The sequence below is a fragment of the Symphalangus syndactylus genome, chromosome 24, assembly GCF_028878055.3.
Source record: "Symphalangus syndactylus isolate Jambi chromosome 24, NHGRI_mSymSyn1-v2.1_pri, whole genome shotgun sequence".
Taxonomy (NCBI): domain Eukaryota; kingdom Metazoa; phylum Chordata; class Mammalia; order Primates; family Hylobatidae; genus Symphalangus; species Symphalangus syndactylus.
Window position 1 is genome coordinate 26,983,755 of NC_072446.2, and position 18,605 is coordinate 27,002,359.

The 18,605-nt window shown below is 44.9% G+C and overlaps 2 protein-coding genes across 2 annotated transcripts; both read left to right on the top strand.

Annotated features, from left to right (window-relative positions):
* The first annotated feature begins 2,009 nt into the window (after positions 1 to 2,009).
* EPPIN (epididymal peptidase inhibitor) lies at positions 2,010 to 7,591 on the top strand. The gene is made up of 4 exons (XM_055266053.2): positions 2,010 to 2,166; positions 3,647 to 3,778; positions 6,562 to 6,729; positions 7,274 to 7,591. The coding sequence occupies exons 1-4, from the start codon at positions 2,076 to 2,078 to the stop codon at positions 7,282 to 7,284; spliced, it is 402 nt and encodes a 133-aa protein (XP_055122028.2). The 5' UTR covers positions 2,010 to 2,075; the 3' UTR covers positions 7,285 to 7,591.
* A 2,458-nt stretch (positions 7,592 to 10,049) lies between these two features.
* WFDC6 (WAP four-disulfide core domain 6) lies at positions 10,050 to 15,079 on the top strand. Its single transcript, XM_055266054.2, has 4 exons — positions 10,050 to 10,140; positions 11,370 to 11,500; positions 14,618 to 14,622; positions 14,836 to 15,079. Exons 1-4 carry the CDS (start codon positions 10,050 to 10,052, stop codon positions 14,867 to 14,869), a joined length of 261 nt encoding a protein of 86 aa, XP_055122029.1. The 3' UTR covers positions 14,870 to 15,079.
* Positions 15,080 to 18,605: the final 3,526 nt, after the last annotated feature.

Consider the following 18,605-nt stretch of genomic DNA (forward strand, 5'->3'; position numbering starts at 1 on the left):
ACACACACACACACACACACACACAAAAAAAAAAAAAAAAAAAGAAAAGAAAGAAATTTACTGACTTTGACCTTGTGGGTGTTCAGCCTCTGTCTCCACTAAAGATATTACTTCATTCCTTTAGACTCACCCTTCCTCTCTACCTTCAACTCTACAAGAAACTATTATATCCACACCAACATCAAAACATGCCCTGGTGTCCTCTGGCAAGAACTTGTAAGCTCAGCTCCCTCTTAATCTTATTTCTGACACTCACTTGCTGGGTGACATTTAGTCAGCATCCTCGCTTCTCTGGGCCTTGTGATTCCCATCTATAAAATGAGAAAAAGGCTTGATGGTCCCTCAGAGCCCTTCCACTTAGATATTCCAGTTTTCACTCTCTCCTGGGCTGAGTTTTTGAGAATATGGGAACTAAAATGAGTGAAACAGCACTGCTTAGGACATCTTATTCATTAGAAATTCTAGCCAGGCACGGTGGTTCATGCCTGTAATCCCAACACTTTGGGAGGCTTAGGCGGGCAAATTGCTTGAGGCCAGGAGGTGGAGACCAGCCTGGCCAAGGGCGATACCTCATCTCTACTAAAAATACAAAAATTAGCCGTGCATGGTGGTGCATGCCTATAATCCCAGCTACTTGGGAAGCTGAGGCACGAATTGCTTGAACCAGGAAGGTGGAGGTTGCAGTGAGCCAAGATTGTGCCACTGCACTCCAGCCTGGATGACAGAGCAAGAATGTCTTTAAAAAAAGAAAAGAAGAAAGGAAAGAAAGGAAAGGAAAGGAGAAGAGAAGAGAAAAGAAAAGACAAGACAAGACAAGAAAAGAAAAGACAAGACAAGACAAGACAAGAAAAGACAAAGGAAAAGAAAGGAAAAGAAAAGAAAATTCAATTCGGTAGTCTCTTTAAGTGAGATTGTCAAGTTGGTGGGATGGGATTCTTACAGGGGCTCTGTCTGTGATCCTAAATTTTGTGACTATATAGTCACTCTCTGATGATAAGGCTGTCTTTGTCTGGCCTCTGTCTGTCATGTAGGAAAATCTGGAGGACAAACTTGGCCCAAAAGGGTAACACCTAGTTAGAGAAGAAAACGGGAGCCCTCGGGATAACATTTACTCTGTAAAGAGTGTCTCTCTTCTTCCCAGGACTGGTTGAGTGGCCGGTGTAGATTCCTTGGCTGTAGGAAAGGAAATCTGTCCAAGTTCCCCAGCACCTCTTTCCCACAGCTCCTCTACTAGCCCAGTTAGAATCCCCAAAGTCTGCTGTGTTGCTGAACTTTATTCCACTGTAGTCTCCCAGGCAAATCCCTTCACTTCGCAGTTCCTTAGACATCAAGGAGCTTGCATTGATGATAAAGGCTCCCTCTAAGCTCTGATATCCTCTCTTGCTCTCAGAGCAACAAAACTTTGAGAAACATTCTCTGAAGACTCTGCTATCAGCCTGATTCCTCCCCTACACCCTGCTCTGTGGCAAATCTGTATTCTTTGGCCTTAGTCGATGAATATGAGTGAACCAAAGATGAAATAAAAGACAGAAGGATGGGAGGAAACTGTGGGAGAGGGAGAAAGGAACACAGAGACCATGGGGAAAGAGAAACAGTTGGACTTAGGCAGAGAGAGGCACAGATAAACAATGAGATACCAAGAGACCGACAGAGACACATTGTCAGAGACAAGCAGAACGGGTGCGCTAGTAAGTGTGCATGTATGATGGAAAATGAATGAAGAATGAGGACACTCCACTGCTTTCCAAGTTATCAAGATGAAGACCCAAGATGGTGGCATTCACTCTGAAGGTAGCCTGGAAAGTGGGAGACATGCTTTGCCCACTCCCTGGGATTGACTAGAGCCCCCAGCCCAGTGCAGCCTAGGGGTGTAAGGATCAAGATCTATTCAATAAGAGACCCTTCCTCCCAAGCTGTGAGCTGTGGGTGCCAGTTAGTCCCATTTGTGACCTTGGGAACTTAGTGTTCCCAGCAAGAAAGGGGGTGGCTGGCTTGTCTCCAGTTCTTATATCCAAGGTGCAGCAGCTGAGCATTCCAAATTCTGGAACCACCAGAAAGGCTGGCCTGTCTTCAGCATGGGATCTTCTGGACTTTTGAGCCTCCTGGTGCTATTCATCCTCTTAGCGAATGTCCGGGGACCTGGTCTGACTGATTGGTTATTTCCCAGTAAGTATTGGCCTCAGCCCTTACCCTAGAGAGAGGGGAGTTTGCTGGGAGGAAGGAACAGGGAACAACTCTTCAGATGTGGGTTGCTTTCCACCATCTTAGCCCAGGTCCCGGGTTGGGAGAGGAGAGAGATATTTGTAAGATCCCTCCTGTGAAAGATCCCTCTGGGAATGCAGTAACCCCGACTTAGGCAATCCCCCCTTTCAGCCCTTTTGAAGTGGAGGGTCTTTATCAAGGAGATGGAGGAGAGTCACAGGATCTAGCTTTCAGGGGAGTCGCTACAGGAATCCGGGAAACCAAGGGACCTTCTCCTTACCCCACAAGCAAAACAGGCTCCTTCCTTGAGGCATCATCTCTATCCACTCCTGGTTCTTTCAAATGTAGTCCCATAAAGTGTCCCCGTATCCCTAGGGGATCCCTAACTTTGAGATAAAGGACAGCATCCAGAAGTCCCTTGAAACTTAAGTCACTAATATTCCATGACTATAATGTAACAATGATCATTGTTACCATTTGCTGAACACTCAGGAAGTAAGGATTTCTGAAAAGGGATTTCTAAAACAACAGAGGGATCTGGAATCAGACTTAGTGGGTCCAAATATTGGTGGACCTGTAATCTTGGGCAAGTTACTTAAATTTCTTGGGCCTCAGTTTCCGCATCTGTAAAATGGGGATATTAATAGAACTTCCTTCCTAGAGCGATTATAAAGATTAAATGAGATCATACATTTAAAATGCTTAGAAGAGTGCTTGGCTTATGGTAAATACTTAGCAAATGTTAGATAATATGACTGCCCATCAGTTATTCTGATTAGGGCTTTATATACTTTGTCTCATTGTTTTCTCACAACTTTGTAAGGGCAAAATGATTGTACAGATGATGAAACCAAGGTTCAGAGAGGGTCAGAATTCAGACCAAGAGTCAGAATTCAAAATCTAAACTGGCTCCGGGGTAAGTAATACTAATTGCTGTATAATACTACCACCTAGAGGAACTTCCAAACACCGATTCCTCAACAAGGGCAAAAAGACCGCATCAGCTTAAATCAGTGGCCCACAATGGGGCGATTTTGCCTTCCAGGGGACCTTTGCAGTGCCTGGAGACATTTTCAGTTGTTACAATCAGGGGTGCTACGGGAGTCTGATGGGAAGAGTCCTGGGATGCTGCTAAACATCCTAAAATCCCCAGTTCAGCCCCCCAAACAAAGAATTATCCAGCCCAAATATCACTGGTGGTTGAGAAATTCTGCCTTAGATGGGATGGAGCTGGGGGGTGGGAAGACAGGGAGGAGTAGTCAGTGGGGAGGGGGCGGGGTAGGCAGTAGGGAAGTGAGTGAGGCCGCCCTGAGGGAAAGAACTCCTGGGGGCGAGCAAAGTGGAAGCAAACTTCCCTGACTCTCTAGAATCTCCTTGTGTCTGGCAAAGCGGGGAGACACTATGCTATCTAAGGCACAGGGGTGTAAAACTGCTCCTTTCCTAGGGAGATGTCCCAAAATCAGAGAAGAATGTGGATTCAAAGAAAGGGATGTGTGTACAAAGGATAGACAATGCCAGGACAACAAGAAGTGTTGTGTCTTCAGCTGCGGAAAAAAATGTTTAGATCTCAAACAAGGTAATATTCAGAGCCGCAGAATAACCAACCCCTCCTCTCCCTGTTCTCACCTTCTGCCTTCCTGGACTGGCTCTGTGCCCTGATCCCTGAGGGCTGGTCTCCGGCAAAACTGCTGGACTTGGGAGACCTGCGATTTAGATTGATTACTGTGCCAAATATGGTGTGTGCCATTAGGAATGACCTTATCCTATCAGGTAATGTCTGAGACTCAGTTTCCCAGAACAAATGATTGGTGAAGGAGTGGCACTGAATCAGATTCTTTTGGCTATTTGGATACCTGTCACTCTTATAATTTTTTGAGCACCCAGGTAGCCATCGTTGCCCTAACATATACCAACATTGTTGCTGCAAGTGATAAATTAAGCAATTTATATTTCCTAACTTTTTTGCTATGGAGTGACCACCGCTCTGCCTCCACAAATCCAGCTTTGCACCAAAACACCTCTCCTGACTGCTCCAGAACAGAGGGTTTTTCCTTTCTGCTGCATCTTAGTTTCATGCCCATCTCCCTGGGATGCAAAAAGACTATCAAAGATTCTTTTTTAATTCATTCAACAAATATTGATTGAGTGCCTCTGAGACCCACAATAGGATTTGATCTGCTCAGTGTGGTCAGGGAGGTTGGGATTGCCTTCTCTGAGAAAGCAAATCTGGAGTTGGGTTGAGAAAGATGGGTAATGTTTTAGGCAAAAAGTGGGTGGATGGGTTTTCCAGGCATAGGGAGTAGCATGCACAAAGGCGCAGTGGTGGGGCCTGGGGTGGCCAGAATGCAGAGTGAGCACGAGCATGGTACAAGGAAAACGGATTCTGGGTGGGCAGAGATCAAACGATTCAGGTATGGTGGGCCAGATTAAAGAATCTTGCCTGGATCCCAAGGGCCATGGCAATCCACCGAGGCGGGGCATCAGATGACCAGGTTCATACTACATCTAGAGTTCAAAATAGGAGGAAAAGAGTGTCTTAAAGGACTTCAAGATGACAGAAATGGTGGCCGGAACTAGAGGTAGCTGAGGGGATGAAGAAGAGTAGAACGTGCTTGAAAGAAAGAGTAGGACGTAGGAGGCAAAGTAAACAGGACTTGACAGAGAAGTAGAGTGGGCAGGTTAGGGGGCTAAGTCACTCATATGCCAGCAGGTAAGGATTCTGAATTCACACATCCTGAGTTCAACTCTTACCTCCAGTTTTTACCAGCATTTTTGTCTTGGATAAATTAACAACCTTCCCTCACTGTGGGTCAGTTTCCTCAGATAATAAAAGGATCAGTGTAAAAGGTTATTTTGAGGATCCAATTGATCTGCATGATGTGCTTAGAGCAATGCCTGGCACACAGTAGCCACCTGATACCTATTTGCTTATTTGTAATTCTTGGCTAAGGGCTCCTAAATAGCAGAGATCATGCTTTTTCTCTGTTCCTTGAAGCATTGAGCACATAATAGGTGCTCAATGAATAATTTATTCAGTTCAGATCAAGATACATTTCCTTTATCCTCAACATTCCATAAGGTTCTGTACTGAGCCAGGCTACCTGTTAGGAATTGGGATGCCAAGATGAAAGCAGATACACTAGAAATTCACTCCCTGCTCACTAGAAACTCACAGCCTCAGGGATGAAACTGAAGTTATAAACAAATGAAAAATGAATGCACAAGATTCTGAAGCAAGGTGTGGCAGTGAGGAATGTAGAATGGAGTCAAGAGAGACATCACAGCAGTTGATGTCTGAGAAAGGTTTTGAAGGAAGAAGAGTGTCACTGTGAGCATTGCAAAGGGATGGAGGTATGGGGGTAGCACGGTGTGTTGAATATTGCTGGAGCATGTGGCTCAAAGGGGTTCTGTGGCAGGAGAGGAGGCCAGCATCACAGTAGGAGCCAGACAATGAAGGGCCTTGTGGATCATGGGAGGACATTGTCATAGAGTGAAGGTAGGTCTTATCTGTGGAATGACGTGATAAGCCTGGCTCTCAGATCCATCAGATCCTTCTCTCTGGTGGGAAGCATGAAGGATTGATTGGAGGGGCCAGGACTGGAGGCAGAGGGATCAATCTGAGGTTATCTCAACAGTCCAAGCATGAGACACTGAGGCTTATATTAAAGAGACTGGCAGAGAGGTGAGCTATTAGGAGGTAAAAATCAACAGGACCTAATTGTTTAGCAGTGGAGATTTACCCAAATGGAACTGTGTAAGCATAATTTAGTTGGGACCTGCATTTGTTTGGTAGAGTTGCTGTAATAAAGTACCACTGACTGGGAGTCTTAAACAACAGAAATGTATTGTCTCACAGTTCCTCAGGCTAGAAGTCTGAGATCAAGGTGTCAGAACGGTTGGTTCCTTGTCAGGGTTATGGGGAAGAAGCATGTTCCATTCCTCTCCCCTGGCTTCTAGTGCTTTGCTGGCAATCTTTGGTGTTCTTTGGCTTGTAGACACATCACCCCAATCTCTGCCTTCACATTCATATGGTGTTCTCGCAGTGTGTATGCTCTGTCCAAATTAACCTGTTTGTATAAGGACACCAGTCATATTGGTATAGGGGTCCACCCTATTTTGGTCTGACCTCATTTTAGCTAATTACACCTGCAACAACCCTATCTCCAGGGATGCAGATGCCCACTCTGGGGTCTCCTTGCAAATGTATGCAATATGTCAATGGAGCTGTGCTCCTGCCATGTGATAAGGGAAAAGGAGCCTATTCCGGTTTCATCTATAGTAGTTGCCGGGGAGAATAATAACAACTGTTTATTTCCGGAGTGGGCACACTGAGTTTTCAACTCTGGAGTCTCTCTGCAGATGTATGCGAAATGCCAAAAGAAACTGGCCCCTGCCTGGCTTATTTTCTTCGTTGGTGGTATGACAAGAAAAATAATACTTGCTCCATGTTTGTCTATGGCGGCTGCCCGGGAAACAATAACAACTTCCAATCCAAAGCCAACTGCCTGAACACCTGCAAGAATAAACGTGAGTCCTAGGGGCCCCGGTCTTTCATCTTCTCCAGTCCCATGCTGGGAGGTCTGGGTGTTGGCTAGTCCGTTCCAGGACAGCTACATCTTTGGCAGACCTGGTGCTGACAGAACCAGCTCCGATCAGGAGGTAAGAATGCACCTGGCAAAAGGCTAGACAAAGTTACTTTCTGAGTATGAGGAACTGAGGATGAGAAGGGATGTAGAAGTAATCAATGCTGGCAAGTATGAGGGGAGTTAGGAGGGGTGGAGGAAGGGTGTAGAAGTGGTGAAATCTCAGAGATAAATTGCAGAAGAGGCACAGGACGCTAAACCTAGACACGTTGACCAACCAACCCTTCCAAGCCATCAATGTCTCAACACAACTCTTTGGCAGTGATTCACTCCTATTCGTTTTTCCTTGAAGGAGATGGAGAGCTCCCCAAAGCAAACCCACTTCTTTTTAGTGTCTTTCTGTGCAAAGATGTATAAACATAACTTCAAGCTCCAAAGATAAGCTGAACCCAAGATGCTCAGCTCTTTCTGTCCTACGTTCTCTACAGGCTTTCCCTGATTGGATAAGGATGCGCTGGAAGAGCCACCAGAATGTGGCTCATGCTCTGAGGACTGTTCGTGTCCCTGATTGATGCTCCAGATTGGCTTCCAGTTTCGCTCTCAGCATTCCAAGATCTTAGCCCTTCCCAAAACAGAACCCTTGCATCTACCTCCTCTTCCTCCATCTTTGGCTCTTTTGATGCACAATATCCTTCCGTTTTGATTTCATCGTTATGTCGCCTTTATCTCCAACTTCTAGAGCTCCCAGTTTATACCTGTGTCACTCTCAATTTTTTCCAATAAAGTACTTGATGTAGTCCTGTGCCTCTGAGGCTGAGCAATTGACATCTTTTTGGCACATTACACTTTGCAGAGTAAGGGATCATTGAGGCTTCCGGTGACATCATTCAAGGGAGTGAAGACAATCAGAACTTTGAGAGTTGAGAGCTCCAGGGATATTGTTATTGTTATCTTCCTCTGTTTCTACAAAACACTGTAAAACCCTTTTTAGGCAAGGGCCCAAGAACAGTGCCTTAGTTTGGATCCTCTAGAAACTAACCCTGGGAAAAGGGCATGGGTGCAGGTAGTTTGCGAGATCTCCGAAGACATACAAGATGGGGAGTGGAATGAGTAATTCACGGAAGAGAGGGGAAGAGAGGAGTCTATTATGAGCTGGTTACTACTGTGGCTCAATCCTATTGGGGACCTTTTAAAGAATCACGTAAAACAGGCTTACAAATTTTCTTTTTAAAAATATTTTATTTTATTTTAAGTTCCAGGATACATGTGCAGGACCTGCAGCTTTGTTACATAGGTAAGCCTGTGCCATGGTGGTTTGCTGCACCTATCAACCCGTCACTGGGGTATTAAGCCCCACATGCATTAGCTATTTATCCTGATGCTTTCCCTCCCCCTGCCCCCTCAACAGGCCACAGTGTGTGTTGTTCCCCTCCTGATGTCCATGTGTTCTCATTGTTCATCTCCCACTTACAAGTGAGAACATGCAGTATTTAGTTTTGTTCCTGCGTTACTTCGCTGAGGATAATGGCTTCCAGCTTCATCCATGTCCCTGCAAAGGACGTGATCTCATTTCTTTTTATGGCTGCATAGTATTCCATGGTATATATGTACCACATTTTCTTTATCCAGCTCATCGTTGATGGACATTTGCGTTGATCCCATGTTTTTGCTATTGTAAATACTGCTGCAGTGAACATACGCATGCATGTATCTTTATAAAAGAATGATTTATAATCCTTTGAGTGTATACCCATGGGATTGCTAGGTCAAATGGTATTTCTGGTTCTAGATCTTTCAGATTTTGGCACACTGTCTTCCACATGGTTGAACTAATTTACTTTCCTACCCACAGTGTAAAAGCATTCGTGTTTCTCCTCAGCTTTACCAGCATCTGTTGTTTCTTGACTTTTTAATAATCACCATTCTGACTGGCATGAGACGGTATCTCATTGTGGTTTTGATTTGCGTTTCTCTGATCATCAGTGATGTTGAGCTTTTTTTCATATGTTTGTTGGCACATAAATGTCTTCTTTTGATAAGTGTCTGTTCATGTCCTTTGCCCACTTTTCAATGGGGTTGTTTGTTTTTTTCTTGTAAATTTGTTTAAGTTCCTTGTAGATTCTGGATATCAGACCACAAATTTTCTTAATCTGTCTCCAGTGATGGGGAAGCTAAGCTATTTGACCACTGATTCCCAATGCCCACTGGATGTCAGGGATACTAAATCCCTCGCTCTTTCAGACCATTACGCATGTAAGCTACACAAGCTCCCTGGGGGCCAGAGAAAACCCACAACAGAAAAGTAGGGACCGATGCTAGAGGTAGGAGGCTGTGAATGTGCATTGGCTATTATTCAGCCATTAAAAGGAATGAACTTCTCACTCACCTCTGATGACATGCCTTGCTACACACACATCCTGCTGCCACCCTGCAGAAATGCTTCCATTACCCGCAGTTCTTTGCCAGAGGGGATTGATGCCCAGGGAACTGGCTCCTCACCTCCTTTGGGCTTATACCAAGGATATAAAACTTGGTACAGATGCTCAAGCCTTAATGCTTCAGGGTGTGACTTTTAATCCAATGCTGTAGCTGTGACAACAGGGACAAACGGATAACAGAGTTGGAGAAGTCCCAAAGTAATGAAAGAAGTTATTGATTCATGCAAAATCAATCAACTTAAAGGATACATGTAACTGATCTTTAAATACAAAAGAAGAGAGAGGGAAGTGAAGAGCGGGGAGAAAGAGACTCAGACAGACAGAGACTCCCTGAAAAGGAGAAAAAGACAGGCACAGAGTAAAAGACATACAGAGGCACAGAAAAGAGAAGAAACAGAGTGAGAAAAATAAAACGTAAGAATAGACATGTCAGGAGAAGAGTGAAATTGGAAAGAAGGAAGAGAGCTAGCATACTCTTAACCTCCAAACTCCCCCCGGGGAAATGCAAGCCTCTGGAGTTAAACCTCCCCTTCTGCTAAGGGAGCCTGGAAAGCCCAAGACAAGATGTGCCCTCTTTCCCTGGTAGACCAGAAAGCCTCAGATTGCTGAGGATTAGGAGCTGCCTATCCCCCAGGGTAGGTACCAGGTAGTCCCACTGATGGCCTCAGGGATCTGGTGTTCCTGACAGGGGGAGTCTGGCTGGCTTGTCTCCAGGGCTGTCTCTTGCCGTGCTGGGCTACACCGGGGCAGGCAAAGTGCAGAGGTAGGAGCTGCTGAGCAGCAGTTCTTAGTTTTGGTGCCATCAACCAGGCCAGTACTTCCTAAAATGGGACTCTCAGGACTTCTGCCAATCCTGGTACCATTCATCCTTCTGGGGGACGTGCAGGAACCTGGGCACGCTGAAGGCATCTTTGGCAGTAAGTATTGGGAACCCCGTCCTTGCAATGGAGAAAGGAAACTCAGTGGGGAGGAAGGAACAAAGAATAATTTTGCAGTTGAGAAATTCTTTTCTCCACCTCTGCCTGGAATTCCAGGTGGGAAAGAGGGGAGCTATTTGGAGTCTCTTGGTAAGAGACTCCCTTGGAGAATACAGGCATCTGAATCTGTGGCAACTGACTCCTTGCTGCCATTCCAAAGAGTTCTTCCTGTAGGTGCCTGGATCTAGAGCTCATGAAATGAACTAAGAAGGAGTAGTAAGCCCAAGGAAGTTTCCCATAAGAAATGCAGGCCGCTCCCCACAACACCACCTGTGTCAGCTTCCAAATGTTCTCATTGCAGCCCCCACAGCCATATCCACAGAGGACCCTAGCCTTTGGGGTAAAGAATGGTCTCCAGAAGTCCCTTGGAATGCTGAAATATGAAGACTCACAATTAGCAGCTAATTGTACTGAGCACTGAAAATTAGTGGTTGAAAGTGAGCACTCAGGAGCCACACATTGTAGGTTCAAATCCTGGCTCCACCCCTGAGTAGCTGTGTGACCTTGGGCAAATTCATAGAACCTCCTTATGCTTCCAATTCTTCTGTTTACAAAATGTGAATATTAAGAGAACTTACCCATAGATTTATAGAGAGGATTAAGGAGAAAACGCAGCTCACAGTAAGTGCTTCATCCATATTACTCATTGTTACGTTATGTTGCCCCAGGCTGTTTGAGGATGGCTTGTCAAACTGTGTTGTGTTAGTCTTCATGCAACCCTATGGGCAAATGAGGAAATCAAGGCTCAGAGAGAGTGCCGGGCACACCAAGGGTCACACAGAATTCAAAAGCCCAGCTATCTGATGCCAGAAATGTTGATCTCAATCATCGAGAGCCACAACGCCTCGCACCAAGCACCACAAGGCAACCAAGCACCACAAGGCTGAGTGACCAGAATAGTCTTAGAGGAATGCATCTTTCTCTCAGGAATCTCATAGATGGTGTGGGTAGGGGGTAGAGGTTGGTTTAGGGATCTGATGGTGAGTTGTTATGGGGTTGGGGATGTGGGCAGTGTTGTGAAATTCCTGAGCCCCCTGAGGGCCACTACCTTCTGGGGACAGGTGAAGTGGAAACAAGGTTCTCTAACTCTGCAGGGGTGCCCTGAGCTCAGGGAGGGGAAGCACTGGCTCCTTTAAGGCCTCGAGGGAATATATCTTCCCCTCCCTTAGAGCCGTGTCCCAAAATCAAAGTGGAATGCGAAGTGGAAGAAATAGACCAGTGTACCAAACCCAGAGATTGCCCAGAAAACATGAAGTGCTGCCTGTTCAGCCATGGAAAGAAATGTTTAGACCTCAGAAAGGTAACTCAGATGCTTCCTAAATTATCCAGTGCCCTCACCTCCTATCTCCATCTGCACTGCACTAACTCTGTCTCCTGGTTCACGGATGGCTGGTCTCTGACCAAGAGTTTAGGTACATCTTCTACTTGACACAAATCTGCCAGTCCCGGACTTGGGAGACATGGATTTTATTTCATTTCTTCCTCTATTTTGCTAAGTGATGTGAACAATGTAGTTTTCCTTTCCGGGCCTCAGTTTCCCTTTCCATAAGACAGGTGTTGATATTGGACCACACGGTCCCTTGGCTACTCTTCAGTGATTCTTGAGATGCCAAATAGTCACCACCTTAGACTGCCTACACTCTTTCTTCTCTGCCCATATTATTGAGCTCTAAAGAAGATCGTCAAGGACTATTCATTCATTCTAAAGGACTATTCATTCATTCTATTCATTCAACAAATACTGATTGGTGCCCTTGACACCCATGACGGGTTCCACTTGCTCATTGTGGCCAGGAAGGTCAGAAAAGGTTTTTCTGGGAAAGAGATCCATGATTTAAGATCTGAAAGATGAGTACTTAGACCAAAAATGGGAAGAAATAACCTTTCAGGCACAGCATGTGCAAAGGCTCTGTGGCAAGAGGCAGGATGTTCAGGCCTAGAAAGGCTGGAAAGCAGACAGTGAGCAAGAGACAAGAAAGAGGAAACTGGTAGTGTATATTCAGGGCAACTTGAATCTGTACTCCCAAGTGGCCACCCTCAAGTTTTGGGCTCAAATAAATGCCCTACTTAATCGTATTTTCTGAATCTTGTTACTTTAGGTTGACATACCTTTCAAGACAATAACTAGGTTTTCAGTCCTTTGACAAAACCTCCAATGTGTGGCCTTCCAGCCAGGCATCTGTGGTTTCATATTGTTCAAGCATTTGTTGCATCCCTATGGATTGCATCTCTCTAAAGGTTCGCTGTTGCTGAACCAAGAAATAAGGCATACACAGATTTCTACAGAAATTGTAATTCTATAACAGATTTTCAGGAGATGAGGAAGGCTGGTATCTTTCGGAGTGCAAAGTGATTTTGGAATTGAAAGAATTTCTTTGGGTTAAAGTTTGTCACTGACTTGTGTTCCTGAACCATGAAGCATGAATATGTGGGCTGAGAAATAGTTTCTCTTGATAAATAAACAAGTAACAAATTTTAAAAAGAGAGGAAGATGAAGCTGGGCTAGATGGGGGAAGGAGAGCTGATAAGGGATCTGGTCTTGATCCTAACAGCAATGGACTAACTTCTGTTCAAATCCCTTACCATCTGTGGCCTCAGGAAAGTTATTTAGCCTCTCTAAACCTTAGTTTCCTCATCTGCATAATGAGAACAATGAGAGGACCTACTTTACAAGATTAAATGTTAATAGATGTCAACTACTAAGAATAGTGCCTGACACTAATCAATGCTATAATTGTTGGTTTGTGTGCTTCAGACTATGAGGTTCTAAAGAACTCTATTTGTACCTCATAGCACTATGGGCAAAATAATTGCTCAATAAATGCTTAAGATCAGGGTAGATTTGAGTTTTGGGGTTTTTTTCTGTGAATACCCCTGAAGCATCTGCTCTATGCCAAATTACCTGCTAGAAACTGCTGTATCAAGATGGCATAAGATGGAATCCCCTCTCAAAAACCTCACATTCTCATGGAGGAATCAGAAAATATGAACAAGAAAGTAAACGGAAATGATAAATGTGTGTGCAAGATTGAGAAGCAATGAAGAAAAGCAAGAAGTAAAGAATGAATCCAGGAAAGACTGCATAAAAGAGTCGATGTCCGGAAAGGGTTTTAAAGAATGAACAAGAGTTCACTTAGCAAGAGGGGGCTGGATGTGTCAGGCATGTGCAAAGGCATGGGGTGTGTAAGAAAGTGCTACTTTTAGAGCATAAGTTTGGGAAGTTGGGTGTTGGGGCAGCATAAGAAATAAAGCTGGAGAGGAGGAGGAGAAACTGGATTCTGAAGTCCCTCTGGGTTTGATAGAACTTTATCCTGTGCCCAGCAGATCGGCCATTCTGGAAACCAATGTCGAGCAGATTGGAGAAGTCTTGGAGATCAGCTGGTGGCCTTTCACTGAAGTCCTTGCAAAAGATAATGATGCTTGAATTAAGAAAGCAGCAGAAAGCAAATAAAGGAGAGCTATTTAGGAGGCAAAATCAGCCAGATTTAGTGTTCAGATGCTGGGGAGCCAAGGAAAAAGAAGCCATGTGATGTCACAGCTGCTCCTTCCAACAGCCCTGTTAGGCGAGCAGGTTGGGATTTCGTGTTCTCATCTTACAGATGAGGAAGTCAAGGACCAGAGAGATAAAATGAGTGCAGATAAAATGAGTGCAGATAAAATGAGTGGTCAAGGTTTACACTGAATTGGGAGCAGAGCCCTGAGCCAAATTTGCTTCTCAGTGGAGACAAAGAGAACGGTGGCCACAGAAGCAAGGGAGAGATGGACATTCTCCAGGGAGACAGGCACCCAAAGAGCTCTGTTCTGCGATCTCCCTGCAGATATATGCAGTATGCCACAGGAGGCTGGCCCCTGCCTGGCTTCCATACCACGCTGGTGGTACAATAAAAAAAACTAAGATCTGCTCCAAATTCATCTATGGCGGTTGCCAGGGGAACAATAACAACTTCCAAACTGAAGCTATCTGTCTGGTCACCTGCAAAAAATACCGTAAGTCCCAGAGGTCCCAGTCTCCTGTGCTCACCAAGGCCACACTGGGAGGTCTGGGTGTTGGCTGGTCTATTCCAAGACCTGGGTGGGCCTGGGGATGACAAAACCAGCTCCAATGCAGAAGTATAAGTAGAAGAATATTTTGGGAAAGAGGGTGGGAAGGGAGGGATTAGTCAAAGGGATATTTGCAAGTATGAGGTGAGTAGTGGGTGTAGAGAGAAAACAGAAGTGGTGGAGTATCCCAGACCAGGTCAGACAGAAGCCCAGTAAACCCAGCCCAGCCCTAGGCACCATTCCTCAGCCAATCATTATAGTCCTTTACTTCTCACTAAACCCTGTTTCTACTTCTCTTCCTTTTAAAGGTTATTTCTAACCAGGGCAGCCACATACTTTATTGGCCAAACCAAATCACTTTTGAAAGTGTCTCAAGGTGAGGTGCCATTAATTATTACACTGGGACAACAGTGTCTACTGGACAAGTCAGAACCCATGATCATTCTAGGAGCCCCCAAACTCACCTTCATTCCGTTCCTGTCCAAAGATGTAAAAATGATCCCACCTCCTTTTTCCCATTAGGTGCAAGATTTGGTTCCTAATGTGGTCAGGGTCCAAGCATCTCACCCTTTATTCTTCTACTTCACGGGTTAGCCTTACTTTATACCATAAGGAGGAGCTTGAATAACCTCCAGGATTTGGCGCATAATCCAGGCCTCTCTCCACGTGTGCCTGATTGATGCTCCAAATTAGCTTCCATGGGCCAAACCTTGGCTGTTCCAGAAACTGAACCCCAGGAATTGCTTACACCCTTTCTTCCAGCGTAGCATCTCTTCAAACACAATGCTCTTCCCCTTGACCACTTACTCAGTATGAAACTCTATGTCTTCAACTTTCAGACCCCCATTTATTTGTATAAAGGATTCAGTTGCCTTAATAAGGTGCTCTGTGGGGTCCGATCTCTCTGAGGCTGAATAATTCACACCTGCAATATGCTGATATTGACATATACTCACATCTCTCTATGTGCAATTTTCAGAGAACAAGAAGCCATTGCATTTTCTGGTGACACCAAAAAAGGGAGAGAGTATGAAAATCCTGCAAATTGAGAACGCTAGTGACATTGTTACTTTAGTAAAATTGTTGTTAAGATGCTGAAGAATGGAGCCAGTGCAGATCCAGATTCTGTATGGTCTAAACCTGATAAATGAGGAGCTCCTTTAGAAACCAAGCAGAGGCTGGGCACGGTGGCTCACGCCTGTAATCCCAGCACTTTGGGAGGCCGAGGCAGGTGGATCACCTGAGGTCGGGAGTTCAAGACCAGCCTGACCAACATGGAGAAATCCCATCTTTACTAAAAATACAAAATTAGCCGGGCGTGGTGGCGCATGCCTGTATTCCCAGCTACTCTGGAGGCTGAGGCAGGAGAATTGTTTGAACCCAGGAGGCAAAAGTTGCAGTGAGCCGAGATTGCACCATTGCACTCCAGCCTGGGCAATAAGAACAACACTCCATCTCAAAAAAAAAAAAAAAAAAACCAGAAAAAAGAAAAAAGAAAGAAACCAAGCACAAATGAGTACAAAAGAGAATATTATTTCAAATGAGGAGGGAAATTGCAACCAACTGCAAATTTTTAAAGGCTGACAAACACTAAAAATTGCACAAAACCCATAAAAATTAATAATTCATTGTTTACATTTATGACCTCAATTCTGTAAAGCAGTATTTCTGCGGAGAGAATGGAAAGATAACTGAGTCTTTTATTTAACATGGGGATCAAAATATGATATTTTAATTTTTATTATAGGTGAATTGGATAAAACATGTACCTGAATGCTTGAAGCCATGCTTGATGTCTGCAGTTCTATTACAGGTTCGTGTCCTAGAAACACAGGAATTTTAATAAATTATCTTTTGTACGATTCTTTAAAAAAAGAAAAAATGCATGGTACATTTAAAATTGTACATATTGAATTATTAAGTATATGCTTACTAGAAAAGAACTTCTGAACAGGCTTCCATAAGAGCTGATTTTTTTTCTAATTAAAATATGATGTATCTGGACAGACTCAGTGGTTCATGCCTGTAATCCCAGCACTTTGGGAGGCCGAGGCGGGCGGATCACCTGTTGTCAAGAGTTCAAGACCAGACTGGCTAACATGGTGAAACCCCATCTCTACTAAAAATACAAGAAATTAGCCAGGTATGGTGGTGTGCACTTGTAGCCCCAGCTACTCAGGAGGCTCAGGCAGGTGAATTGCTTGAACCCAGGAGGTGGAGGTTGCAGTGAGCCAAGTTTGCGCCATTGCACTCCAGCCTGGGCGGTGGAGTGAGACTCCATCTCAAAAAGAAAAAAAAAATTGATGTATCTGATATTTGAAAGAATGCTACACAGGCTTGTTTTCCTGGCTCCATACATTTCAAAACTTGTTTCTCCTCTACCACCCGCAACCTTCTTGGGCTAAGAGCATTCATTTTACAGTACAACCTCTAGTCCCATAACTTAGTGTCATAAAGTCAAGGGAATCAGCCCAGTAGACAACAGGAGTATTATTTGCAGCTGCTCCTCCACCAGGACAGCTAGCAGCAACTTCCTACACATAGAAATGACGGCAAATGACCTAAATATATTCTACTAACTCCAAAATAAATATATCCCCAACTCAACTTCCTTTTAATTTGCATGCCTAAAATGCTGGCAGTTGCCCCAACACCACCTGACCCAGAAGAAGTGTGACAGAGGGAAAGGTCAGAGTGGAAAGGGAGGGTAGATTGGCTGATTATGGTTAGAATATCTTACTTTTGCAGATATTACAAGTCATCTGACCATGTAAACATATAGCTAGAAATACTCCCAGAATCTTAAAAGGGGCTCGCTCGGCCGGGCGCGGTGGCTCACGCTTGTAATCCCAGCACTTTGGGAGGCCGAGGCGGGCGGATCACGAGGTCAGGAGATCGAGACCACGGTGAAACCCCGTCTCTACTAAAAATACAAAAAAAAATTAGCCGGGCGTGGTGGCGGGCGCCTGTAGTCCCAGCTACTCGGAGAGGCTGAGGCAGGAGAATGGCGTGAACCCGGGAGGCGGAGCTTGCAGTGAGCCGAGATTGCGCCACTGCACTCCAGCCTGGGCGACAAAGCGAGACTCCGTCTCAAAAAAAAAAAGGGGGGGCTCGCTCAAGCGAGGACCCTGAGGCTTGGCTCCATCAACCTCATGGTAAGTCCGTCTCTGAAAGGGCTCATGGATTTGTTTTCTGGAGTTGTAGTAAAGGAGACAGTTCCATAGTATGGTGCAGAAACTCCAAAATTGAAAATAGCTAGAGAGAGGCATGAAAGGGGGAGATGGAGGAAAGCAGAGAAGAGTTAAAGAGGAAGGGAGAAGAAAGGGATGAAGGAGGAAAAGACACTGGATGGTGTGACTGTTTTAAAGCAAGTTCCTAAAATTCTTTCACTGGCCTTCCACCTAGAAGTGGGATCTGTGTCCCCTCCTTTTGAATCTGAGAAAACTCTGTGACTGCTTTGACCAAGAGAATAAAGCAAAAATGATGCTATGTGACCTCCAAGGCTAAGCTAGAATAAGTGCAAGTCCCACTTGATCCTCTTAGGTAGCTTGTTTGGAGGCAGTGGGAAACTGCCATGTAAGATGTCCAACTACTCTGAGAGAGGCCCATGCTAGAGAGACCCATGTGGGTGCTGTGATCGACAGGCCCAGATAAGCTCTGACTGATAGCCAGCATCAATTCCAGCCATGCGAATAAGCTGCCCAACTCAATAGAGCCTTCAGATGGCTGCAGCCCCAGCAGACATCTGACTGCAACCATGGGAAAGACCCTATAAAAGAACCACCAAGCAGATTGCTTCCCAGATGGCTGACCCACAATATAAAATGGTTGCTTTAAAGTGCCAAGTTTTAAGAAAATTTATTCACAGAATAGGTGATCAAAGATGGAAAGGGGCTAGGAGCAGTGGCTCACAGCTGTAATCCCAAGCACTTTGGGAGTCCAAGGCAGGCAGAGAACTTGAAGTCAGAAGTTCAAGACCAGCCTGGCCAAAATGGCAAAACCCCGTCTCTACTAAAAATACAAAAATTAGCCGGGCATAGTGGCGGGCACCTGTAATACCACCTACTTGGAAGGCTGGGGCAGGAGAATCTCTTTAGCCTGGGAGGCAGAGGTTGCAGTGAGCTGAGATTGCGCCACTGCACTCTAGAGTGAGACTTGGTCTCAAAAAAAAAAGATGAAAAGGGAGTAGAAGGAAGGATAGGGAGAGAGAAAGAAGAAAGAGATGCCCAGAGGACTGGGCAAGATAAGAGGATGCCAGGCTTGAGAAGGGAACCTCATAGCAGGCAGCTTGTCATCATAGCACACCAAGACTTGCTATCTCTTGTCAAATAAGTTTATTGTTTAATATAACTTGGATCAAGGGG

Bases quoted from the DNA above. Each gene is read 5' to 3' on its own strand.
- EPPIN (XM_055266053.2), top strand. From the start codon at position 2,076: ATGGGATCTTCTGGACTTTTGAGCCTCCTGGTGCTATTCATCCTCTTA. The intron at 2,167-3,646 runs GTAAGTATTGGC...CTCCTTTCCTAG, and splicing joins GACTGATTGGTTATTTCCCA to GGAGATGTCCCAAAATCAGA. The intron at 3,779-6,561 runs GTAATATTCAGA...GTCTCTCTGCAG, and splicing joins ATGTTTAGATCTCAAACAAG to ATGTATGCGAAATGCCAAAA.
- WFDC6 (XM_055266054.2), top strand. From the start codon at position 10,050: ATGGGACTCTCAGGACTTCTGCCAATCCTGGTACCATTCATCCTTCTG. The intron at 10,141-11,369 runs GTAAGTATTGGG...CCCCTCCCTTAG, and splicing joins CGCTGAAGGCATCTTTGGCA to AGCCGTGTCCCAAAATCAAA.